Source organism: Carya illinoinensis, chromosome 3 (assembly GCF_018687715.1).
Source record: "Carya illinoinensis cultivar Pawnee chromosome 3, C.illinoinensisPawnee_v1, whole genome shotgun sequence".
In the NCBI taxonomy this organism is placed as follows: domain Eukaryota; kingdom Viridiplantae; phylum Streptophyta; class Magnoliopsida; order Fagales; family Juglandaceae; genus Carya; species Carya illinoinensis.
Genome location: NC_056754.1, coordinates 9,384,670 through 9,396,198, shown reverse-complemented (window position 1 = coordinate 9,396,198; position 11,529 = coordinate 9,384,670). Strand labels below are relative to the sequence as shown.

Here is an 11,529-nt window from a genome sequence, read left to right as displayed (position 1 = left end):
AATGATCAATTGGGTGTTTTAGTTACTTGGTGTCTGTGTGTGCATGCTTTTGTTTATGGGCACGCAGGAAATGGTGAGCTTTGAAAAACAAGCAGAAAGGCCACCTTTGGCCACACATGCGATGCCCACATGTTCGTCAATCTGCACTCAACTAGGTAACACGACTATCATCATGATCCCTCCTGATACATATCGTTTCCACATACCCAATATGACCCCAATTTTTATTTTTATTTTTAATTTCGAATTTATATTAATATTCCCCAAAAACTTGAAGACTCAGCTTGCTTGCCCATTTTTTTGTGCCTTTTTGGTATTGCAGAGGCTTCGGACGCTATTCAGCACATAAAAGTGGGTTCTTTCTATGAAATCGACCACTCCAAGCTCACCCCACAAACCCCAGATCAGCTCAAGTCAATCCGGGTCGTCATGGTATTTATACCATGGATACACAACCCAATACTGTAGAGCATACTTCTGAAAATTTCTACCTGCCTTTTTATATTGACGATTGGGATTTTTCTGCAGGTGAGTGAGAAGACTCAGCTTCAGGTTGCAGTGAGGTTCCCAAGCACTTTCTCCCTTCGTACGCACTTTAGCAATGGCAACTGTGGGAGGCCAGAGGGGAAGAAGCTCCCTGCACTAAATGAGAAACACATAATGGATTCAGACCTCGCTGGAGACGCGCTTTACCGAAGAATACCAGCTCAGGAAATTGCAGAGAAGGGAAACTCGTGGAACTTCTGGGGAGTGCCTCCTGTGACAGCTGAGAAAGACTCGGGCCCAGCCTTGAGGACGAGGCTCAGGAATGAAGTTTCTAAGAAGGGTTCGTGCTGGTCTGAGCTAAGACTCACTGGTACAGTACAGTGGGGTAAACGTAAGCAGGTCCGGTTCCTAGGGGGTCAAGAAGAGCAAAAGGTGGAAACTTTATCGAGGAAAGTAAGAGACGAAGAACAAAGGAGAGGGAGTCAGAAAGAGGAAGGAGATGACGATGAGGTAGAGGAAGTTGAAGGAGAGGCTGTAAAGGTAGTGTCGTCTATGACGAAGAAGAATTTCAAGAGAAAGTGCCAAGGTTCTAGCAGAGCTCAAAAACCCAAAAAAGCTAAGCATGAGAAGCAATATCAGATTCAGGTTTACAATCAGAGTAAGAGGAAAAAACTAAAAGATTCCATTGAAAGATGGTCTGTGGAGAGGTGCGGCAGAGAACTGTTTACTTTTAAAATTCTGAAGCTTATTAATTTGATCAACATTTTAAAACCAATTTAGTTGTTGACTGTTAGATGTAATGGGCTAAATTGTCTTGGTGAAGGTATAAGCTGGCCGAGGAGAACATGTTGAAGATTTTGAAGGCCAAAGGAGCAGTCTTTGGGAATCCAATACTAAGGCCAGCACTCAGAACAGAGGCAAGGAAGCTCATCGGGGATACCGGTTTATTAGACCATTTGTTGAAGCATATGGCTGGAAAGGTAGCGCCGGGTGGGACTGAACGGTTCCGGCGGCGACACAATGCTGAAGGAGCCATGGAGTATTGGCTGGAGAGTGCTGACCTGGTAAATGTCAGGAAGGAAGCTGGGGTTCAGGACCCTTATTGGACCCCACCACCTGGGTGGAAACCGGGAGATAACCCATCTCAAGATCCAGTTTGTGCCAGAGAGCTAAGGGCACTCAAGGAAGAGATCGCCAAAATGAAAAAGTAGCGGCCTTTCTCTTGATATGATTGATCTGTTTTCGGGGACCTTTTTCTTGCTTTCATTCATGTAATATTGTGCCATCTCTCTTTTCAGAATTGCTCTTTTGACAAGTCACTTCTCTTTTCATCTTATGTATGTGTTCCCTTTGTAGGGATTATGGATCATTTCAGATATAGTTGGATTTGGCCTTATTGTGTCCTTGAACAGGGATATGCAGGAGCTGGTGACCAAGGAGCAAGAGGAGAATCTGGCTATTGTTACTACCCCAAAATCTTCCGTGACGAGTTTGAACTGGAACTTTGAAGGTTCATTGATTCCATTGAAGGTGAACATGAAATTCAAGAGTGGACAAGTTTAGGATAGTTTATTTTTGTGACTTTGTTCATGCAGCTTGATTAATCCAGTTTCAACTATGATGCTCTCACAGGAAACGTATATAGATTTGATGAATAGGAAAGCTAAGATGGGGAAACAGCTGGCGGAGATTTCACTAGCATTGAGTGGAATGGAGGTACCAAAACCTTGAACCTTCCCCTCAATGTTTGTTGATTGGACGAACATAGGTATGACCTGAAAATTACTTTTTGTTTTTGAATGTCCCAGTTCATTAGGCGTATTCTAAGGTGGATCTGGGTTCATTAACTATTAGTAGGCACTGTTTGGATGTTCAATTGTGTTGAGTTAAGTTAAAAGTTAAATAAAATATTATTTTTTAATATTATTATTATTTTAAATTTTAAAAAAGTTGAATTGTTTAGTATATTTTATGTTGAAATTTGAAAAAGTTATAGTAATTATAGATGAGATGAGTTGAGAAGAATTAAGGATGAATAATGTTTGATATGATTTTGAGATGTGTTGGCAATTTTGAAAAAGTACATTGAATTTGTGTATTTTTTTATTTAAAAATAAAAAATAATACACTAGGGTCATTTGGGGGCAACCTAGCATCACCTTGATCATATATACATTGATAAGAAGAAGGAAGGGCATTAATTATAGAAAATAATATTTTAACTAATTACATGGGGACCACAAGCATATATATCTCCAATGGTTGTAAAATGATGAAGCAGAGATTCATGTTATAGAGAGGCCGTGTTTAACGCAGGAGCAATTGGGAATGCTGAAATCAACTTTGGAGGAACCAATCGTGTCAGAATCAGAAGCACCACCACCTTTATTGATGGGATCGCCAACAACACCATCACACTGCACTGAAAGAGAGACGAAAGAGTCGGAACAAAAGAACAAGTCAGCGAGCAAAGCAAGCGAAGAGAAAGAGGACAAAGGGGGAGACAAGGCAGCAGTCACAGCAACAGAAGACAAAGGGAGAGACGAGGTAGCAGTCAGAGCAACAGAGGACAAGGCAGCAAAGATAGAAAGGCTGAAGAGTGGGTTCAGGATTTGCAAGCCACAGGGGACCTTCCTGTGGCCAAACATGCTGGCCATGTCTCCTCAGTCTGTGGTCCACCTTGAAGACCTCCTAACGGTCCCAATCCCAACTCCACCCTCAGCCTCTTCCACTACTTCAGTATCCCACTTTCAGCTCCCTCCATGTCAGACCCAACTGGGCCCCCACCCAGCGTCACCGGTCAAACCATTGGCTGAGAGGCTCCTCAGCAATGCCATTCTTAAAAGTGTCACTATACCCTCTCCCTCTCCTCCTCCTCCGCCTGAGACTCCCTACACCACTATCAAAAGCTGCTCCGTCATCAACCTCAATGAGCCCCCTCAGATCCAACACACTGACACCGGCTTTTGTGGGACTATCACCTACCAAAGAAGGCACCATTGCGTGACCTCCGATGCTTCAATGCCACACGTACGTGAGCATCTCAGTACTCCTCTTGATCTACTCGATTTTACTTTATTTACATACTAAAAAGAAAATGAATCCTTCTTGTGCTTATATTGTGCTTCTTCTTTACTTTGTATACAGTTGGTCCTGGCTAAGAAAGAGGGAACGGAAAACAAGGATTTAACGAGGAACTGTGATGAGCAGCAGCAAACTCCTCGCGGTTGCTCCTCTTCCTCGCCGTCGTGGTTGCAATCGGGAGAAGGGTGGTGGTTGGCTTTGGCTACCTCTAGCCCGCCTTTGGATATGTCTAATCGGGGTTGAGTGGATTTAGTTTGCCTATAAGAGCGTCTATATATGCTAAGGTTTAGTTACTGGTCTTCTTAGGAGATTTATTATACTATTCTCTTGGACAATATCTTACTTGGAATACCGAACATGGCAAGGAAGGGGATAAATACTAGCTGTACATCCATTGGACTCACGAAGGATTGTCATTTTTGGAAGGAAAATGTTAGAAAGGCAAATTTTGAGGTTTGTGATCAATGCATGCGAACAATGGAACTAATTCCTATTTTCTTTCAGGAAGGATGAATACATATAATATAGGAATAATACTGTTTCACTCACTATTCGTGTGTATGTTGATGTAAACTTTCATACTCGGCCATTTAAAAGCAACCACGTTATCTGCAATTAAGCATGTTGGTCGGCCAAATTCGCGTACCCCTTCCTTTCTGCTGTGGCCAGATCAGAGCTATATCATAGAATTTCGTAAATAAAAAAACCGGAAAATGAACAACATTTAGTCGTTTACTACCATTTTAAAAATCTTATGCACCTTAGTTTTTCACTTTGAGAGACAAGCAGGTGGTCTTTTTACCAAAAGAGAATGGAGGATATCCGGTTCGTGACATGAGGTTGGCTACTTCGACTACTTGCCAAGAAAAATACATGTTTAAATTAATCTGTAGAACCCAAGGATCGTTTACGGTGGCTTTCAAGATAATAATAATAATATGAAGAAGAATAGCCTCTGGTCCTAACTTAGGCAGACTCAAGAATAGAGCTGACCAATATAACCGTGTAAATGATCTAGCCAGTTCATTCATTGGTGGGCAATAGAAGCTATATTGTTCCTTTTTTGAAAAACAAAAAAACAGAGGTGAATTTGTCTTGCCCAAGATGCCCGTGAGTATCTTGTCACTGTTGATGACAAGAAAATTTACAGCAATTCCATTATTCAGGCAGAAATGAATCAACGTGATCCTTGCAGGAACACGGAGAAAAGGAAGGTGGAATTCAAACTACAACCTTGCATATCCATTTGAACTTTGGATGCCAATATCTTGGAGATCAATGCAGTGCGACAGCGCAGTGGTGAGCTTCATCAGATCATCCGTTGTGTGCACTGCACTGAGAGTCACCCGAAGCCTAGAGAGAGAGAGAGAGAGAGATGAGGGAAGTGGGGATTTAAATGATAAATTAGTGTATTCAAGACTAATTCAAGAAAACATCAAGCAATCACACTTCCATACTAGAAACTCAAATCTGACTCTCATTTTCCGCAATGCTTGACTTCAAAGTTCGACCTGATTTTAACTGCTTTTCAATGCCTTGAACTTCCCTACATCTTTTCCAGTGTTATCTTTGACATATCTACATGTATATGCATTTCAATATATATACATAGATTGTATTAACTATTAACTCGTATTTTACGTAGTCAGTTCTTTAATATTTTGGTCCTGCTGATCACAACCTGACCTGATCAAACCATTGATGTCTCTAGTCAATGAAAAAAGATGCAAAACTTCAGAAGGTGGAATATGATAGACTATGCGACATACATATGCCTAATTACATAGTTGTATTATTGTATATATGCATGAAAGATGCAACATGGAAATGTGTTCAGATGTTTAAACTGTCCAGATAAAGACCCCCTTTCTTTTTTGGGTGGTGGGGGGGAATGAAATTGAAATCCCTGTTGTTGATGAATGAGAAAATAGCAGCAATTTTAAAAGATAAAGAGTCACCAAGATAGAAAAAAGAGAGACAAAAAATTATGCTTGCACATACAAGAATGATGAGTGCACGACAAACCTGCATAAGTTGGGAGGCACTGTTGGGGGTCTGATTGCAGTTACATGGAATCCAGATCTCAACAAATGGCTGTCTCAGAATGATTGACATATTCAGTATCTGTTTTAGCAAATGAACATAATCATAGAGAGAGAGAGAGAGAGAGAGAGAGAGAGAGAGAGAGAGAGAGAGAGAGAGAGAGAGAGAGAGAGACCGGCTGGCATGTAGGGCTTTTTCTTCACTCCCCACAATAAGAGATATTATGGGACTCGTGATTGTGATTCCTGTAAGGGTATGGAAGTCTTGCACCCGTTTCCAAATTTCCCTTCTACGCCATGTCTCCTTTTCTGCAACAGTAACTGCAGCTGCATTTCACACTCCAGTTTTTAAGGGAAAAATTTTCATCACTGAGGCAAAGGAGACAACTATTTGATGTCAATCTTAATTAATGTCCTAGGTCAGATTATGAGGGAGAAGCAATGGGAGACGAAAGCTTTAAGACACAGAATATGCTTAAGTTTAAAAATTTGCAATAGGTATACAAGGTGTCTAACTTAGAATACCAAATATCCAGGTATGTATACATATAGTCAGCACAGTCCATGTTCATTCTGCTTTCATTTGGTCAGCAACAACCTATCAATTTTGGCCATCATAATACCGTGAACTGGGATAAAAAAAAGTGCAGATACTACTCCCTTAAGGTTTTTTCCTCTCTCTCTCTCTCTCTCTCTCTCTCTCTCTCTCTCTCTCACCCAGGATCCGAAATAATTGTCTGCAAAGCTCTTATTGGACTGGAAGAAAAAAGAGTTTGCAATTTGCAAAATTGAATTCACGACCTTTGAAGAGTGAAGTCACAAAATGGGCCAACTGCATTCATTACCTATCTACAATCTGAGAGCAAGTCTGCATGTGTTAACTGATAAATCATATGAACAACGTGATGCCTAGCTGTCTGCTTTGGCATTTGAACCCACATGTTTCATGTCAAAGCTAAATCTGGAATTCACACTTAAGGCACAATCCATACACATATCTCCTACAAAGTGTACATCAAATTCTAATATTTTATGTGTACATAAGATGTGCAAGTCTTTGTAAATGGGAAACCGATCAAAGTCAAATGATGCAAAAATTCTCGATCCATGAAAAAGAAAGAAATTCTAGCTCAAATTGGTCATCTCTTCCATAAAATTGGGATAGAGGGTAAAGTAATGGAATCAAAATGTATCGGGCTAGAGTAAGTTAATAATCAATGAATGCATGTATTTAATTATATATACTTTTATAGAAAGAGCTTAATATGTGAATAAATGCCCCCAGTAAAAATGCCAATATTTACCATGGGCAGCTGCAGCAATGGGAACTGGCATAGCAGTTGAAAATATAAAGGAGCGACCCCTTGATTGTATGAATTGCTTCCACTTTTTGCTGTTCATAATACAATAAAAAATGGCATTGTTATGTTTGTTATAACAAGTCTAGCACAGCGAAAAATATTATGTTCCCAAGCATTGTTTAGATGAACCTGATTCATTTATCAATATCTATTCTTCTCCGACAGTATCAGTGATGGGAGAGTATACAAGGAAGATTACCTGCATGCTATAAATCCTCCATGGCAACCTGCAGCCTTACTCAAAGTGCCAAGGCATATGTCTACATCTTCTTCACAGTTGAACTCCTCAGCCACTCCACCGCCACTTTTACCACAAACAAATGTTCCATGAGCCTGAAAACACTCTTACCAAGAGTATCTTTTATTGTTCAGCATCAAAGAACGTGAATGGTGGAACCTTACAACACCTTTTGATATCATAAGAATCAATATGTAAAAGTGACTTACATCATCAACGACTAACAAAAACTGATGCTTATTACGGAGCTTTGCAAGTTCGATCATTGGTGCAAAGTCCCCATCCATACTAAACAAACTGCATTAGAAGGAAGATTTAAGTCAATCGCCAAGTTCAACAATGCAAACTCATGTACACGCATGCACATGTTTCACAATGTTTATTATAACATGACTAACCCATCAGTCACAACAACTTTTTTCTTCATTTTGCATTTCGACCTGCCAAAAAACAAATAAATTGCAAAAATATGAGTCCTGGAAAAGTATGCTTAGCAATAACAGGGAAACTGAAAATTTAAGACAACGGTAAAAACCTACAACAATGCATTAAGGTGAGACATGTCACAATGTTGATATATGAACACTTCAGTACTTCGCTGTCGCTCAGCAAGACGAATACCATCGATTATTGATGCATGGTTCAGCGCATCAGAAAATATGGCGATCCTTTCTTCCTCTAAAGGTGTTTTACCTGCAGCCAGGAGAGAGCCAATATTTCCTAATGCTACCATCAAGGCCATATTAGCTGCAAACCCTGTAGGACAAAGAAGGCAATCCTATAGCATAAATTTTAAACAAGAATGCATTAGTTTTTGCCTGAAATAACTAGAATAGGTTATAGATAGTACAAATGGTGATCAAACAAACAGCACCCAAAGTACTAAATCTCAGAAACCACGTATGTGATTTCCATGGCTTCAACAAATCATATTCCATTTTTCACATTAATGATCTTGATAATCATCATCAGTGGAACCAGGTCAATCATGAATGTAGAATTCCACAAATGGCGTTCTCTCACACCATGGCTCATGTCAACATTGTATGATTGCCAAGTGTACTTGTTGGTTCTATTTATATGATTGATTTGGCTTTATCGAGAAATGGCTAGGTGTGCCGTGCTAAAAAAATAAATAAATAAACAGCTTAAGGCATTATTATAATACGCTATTACCTCCTTCTTCTTAAGGTCTGCCAAGCTCGACTCCAGTGCCCTATGGTAATTGGTATATCCACAAATTAGAGCAGAACCCCTTGGACCCATTCCATGTTCTTGGGCTGCCTGGTTTATCATAAGTTCATAATGTCTTAACAGCGTGTTCAGAAAAAGAGGGGAAACTGGGAAAGTTACAGAAAAAAAAGCTAATGAATCTAGTAAAAGTATGCTTCAAGAAAACAACTAGTGATCAAGCAACACCTTAGCAGCAGCCTTTCCAACTGCGGGATGAGAGCTCAAGCCCAAATAATCATTTCCAGAGAACAAAAGTAGCTTTCTAAACTTCAGAGGGCTGGCCTCTTCTTCATTATTGGTAACTTCATCTCTACCGAAAGCCTCATCTCCTGCAATAATCAATTGTCAATGTGAATAATAAGAAGCTATATATTAGTATTATTCAAGGTCTAACAGTGTCTAAATACCAAAAGAAGGTCCGTAAAATAAAGTCTCAAATAAAGATGAGCAATGGATGTGCATATCTTCAAAGGCTAGGACATCTTGTTATGCCCAACTGACAACATAAGAGAGCGTGTTGAGAGAGAAAAAGATATTACACGTTGATTATAAAAAATTTGAATAACTGGTTTGTAACTGATCATCATAAGTGATTTTTAACTCAAATAATTTCGCATTGCAAATTTACAACAAACTTAACTCTTTTGTCCTCACCAGGACTTTCTCTTCATGTGTCATGCATCCTTTGCAGGCAAATATAACCATCAAGATAGACCATAGCATCAGACACTCTCAATCCATCCCATTATTGCCATATCTCATATGATCAGGGCGCCTAGACATCAGACCCCAGCCAAAACAGAAACCCTCTGACCACAAGAGTTGCATGTAACAATTGATAATTCAAACCCCTTTCTCCATACAACCCTGACTGCACCTCACAAAAATATTTCTTTACATACGCTTATATATGTATTAATATTTATCTTTTACTTATAAAAGAAAAAAAAAATGTATTATACTCTTAGTTTTAATAATGAGGCATTAGTCAAAGTTTCCTTCCTTTGAATGATAATTCACTATTATTACTTGGAAAATTAAAAGGAAAAAAAAATCAAGTTCAAAGTTCAAATACGCAAAGCACATTCGAATTCAATCAACATCCACAAATTACAAAAAACTAAAGCAAATAACGATAGGAATTGAAGGGGAATAGAAGCCTAATTACCAGTACTGGGAAGGTCACGCTGCCATATTTGAAACGTTTCCTCGGCAATCTGAACTTCCACTGAGGACCGGTCCCACGGCTGCATTTCGTTGAAAACCTGGAAGGCTTGTTTTCCATGTTCTTCTCGATCGGGCTTAGAGGAGCTTTGACCTTCATTCTCAATGGGTTTTGGTTGTTGGTTCTCGGGGAGATGAATGGGTCTAAGAGACCGGAGGAGTTTCAGAGATTCAAGCTTCACAAGTGCTTCTTCAACCAGGTTATCCCAGAAGCTCATTGTCTCCATGAGCAGCAGCCAAAACGGAATAGCGAGGTTGAGGTAGTTGGCAAGTTGTAGAGACCGACTGAGCGTGTGCGTGACACATAGGTTTGGTAAGGTCAGGCTTTAAATTGCATGAATTTGAGAGTGTGGGCCCCCAATTAATAAGTACAAAAGCAAAGACAATGCATACAAACGTTGTTCTAGTTCGTCATAATTCATTATTATAATTTTTTAAAATTCATTTATAAAAATAAATAATTTTATTTTTTTAATTTTAAAATAATAATAATAATAAAAACTAATATTTTAATAATATTATATTTAATTTTTATTTAAAATTTTTCCATCTCTTCTCAACCAATCATGCCGTAAAGATACTAACTATACAGCACACCTAACAGCTTAGATGTTACCTAAAACGTGCGTTTGAAACAGCAGCCCCATTGATGTTCTTGGCTTTTTTCTTGGGTTTCTGGAGATTTTTGTGCCTTACATTGCAAAGAAATCATCTTCTTCTCTAATCTCAACGGAGCAATGTAAATCCTGGGCTATCACTTCAATGTTCACCTTTTCTCCTCCCCCATCTTTCCAAAATCTACATTAGCTTAATCAAGATGATCACACGATCCATTTGGCTTTTCATTCCCATTTTTTGCTAACCCAGAAAAAGGATTCATCTTTCTATTAAGTTTCTTAGGAGGAAGAGATCATTTTCCGGCCATAGATTTTGGCAACACGTGGCCATCGCTGCCACCGTTTCTCGAAGGTGACCCGTTTACTCCAGAACCAGATTGCTCTTCTAAATTTCTGGGCATCATGGCCAACTAATATTAATTAATATATGATAAAAAGGTAATGCCAAGTAGATAAGTTCAAAAGCTTTTTCTATGACCGGAAGAAATTGAAAAGACACATTTTTAGGGGTCTTAGATTTTATCAAGCTCATCTTTTCGAGTGTACAGGAAATAAGGGCATTAGAGCAAGAGTTTTGTTACATATAAATACAGTCACGCATTAATCTATATATCAATATTAATTTATTCATGCTTAAAATTTAAATTAATACTATTTTTAATAAAATTTATTTTTTAACCAATTATATTATATTAATATACAGATTAATATATAATTATACTTACAATTATATTTTTTCTAAAATTAATGCTCGGTCACAAACCAGAAAAGGACATACAAGGAGCTCAGGCTTCAAGATCGGGATTGGACACGAACCGTGACATGGCTAGCAAACCAGGTTTGCCACGTACACGAGTGTCGTGAAAAACCAGCTTACAAATTTACTCCATCTCATCATACATACCTAACCTTCATATATACATGTGTATTAGGTTTTGGACTTATTCCAACGGTGTTCTAATAATTCTTTAGTCAGATTTTAATTAAGAAATTCATTTTTTTTAATTTAATTGACTACTTTTTAACAATATCAAATAATAAACTCTTTAAATTTATTCTTATTGTATTAAAATATTAATTTTGATATTTTTATTTATTTTAATTCTAATGATAATTGAAATATTTATTCGTTATTAAAAAAATTTATATTAATTTTCTAGCATTTATATTATTCTAACAGATATAATTTTTTAACGGTTTTTTTTTATAACAGTTATATTCTTCCAACAGATCGATATATTTTC

The 11,529-nt window shown here is 38.3% G+C and overlaps 2 protein-coding genes across 4 annotated transcripts; one reads left to right on the top strand and one right to left on the bottom strand.

The window, feature by feature from the left end:
• The first annotated feature begins 301 nt into the window (after positions 1 to 301).
• On the top strand, positions 302 to 4,043 carry LOC122303124 (protein DYAD). Its single transcript, XM_043114736.1, has 7 exons — positions 302 to 432; positions 529 to 1,193; positions 1,310 to 1,693; positions 1,899 to 2,016; positions 2,119 to 2,202; positions 2,803 to 3,516; positions 3,634 to 4,043. The coding sequence occupies exons 1-7, from the start codon at positions 430 to 432 to the stop codon at positions 3,811 to 3,813; spliced, it is 2,148 nt and encodes a 715-aa protein (XP_042970670.1). The 5' UTR covers positions 302 to 429; the 3' UTR covers positions 3,814 to 4,043.
• Positions 4,044 to 4,568: 525 nt separating this feature from the next.
• Positions 4,569 to 9,980, bottom strand: LOC122303125 (8-amino-7-oxononanoate synthase). 3 transcript variants are annotated; one of them, XM_043114739.1, is made up of 12 exons: positions 9,613 to 9,980; positions 8,631 to 8,773; positions 8,388 to 8,495; positions 7,751 to 7,989; positions 7,610 to 7,651; positions 7,421 to 7,508; positions 7,173 to 7,306; positions 6,917 to 7,005; positions 5,789 to 5,939; positions 5,596 to 5,664; positions 5,028 to 5,148; positions 4,743 to 4,923 (listed from the first exon to the last, which is right to left on the bottom strand). In XM_043114739.1, the coding sequence occupies exons 1-11, from the start codon at positions 9,893 to 9,895 to the stop codon at positions 5,088 to 5,090; spliced, it is 1,407 nt and encodes a 468-aa protein (XP_042970673.1). In that variant the 5' UTR covers positions 9,896 to 9,980; the 3' UTR covers positions 4,743 to 4,923; positions 5,028 to 5,087. The 3 variants fall into 3 exon arrangements, with proteins under 3 accessions (XP_042970671.1, XP_042970673.1, XP_042970672.1); XM_043114738.1 differs by having other exon boundaries at positions 5,028 to 5,116; XM_043114737.1 differs by lacking the exon at positions 5,028 to 5,148 and having other exon boundaries at positions 4,569 to 4,923.
• Positions 9,981 to 11,529: the final 1,549 nt, after the last annotated feature.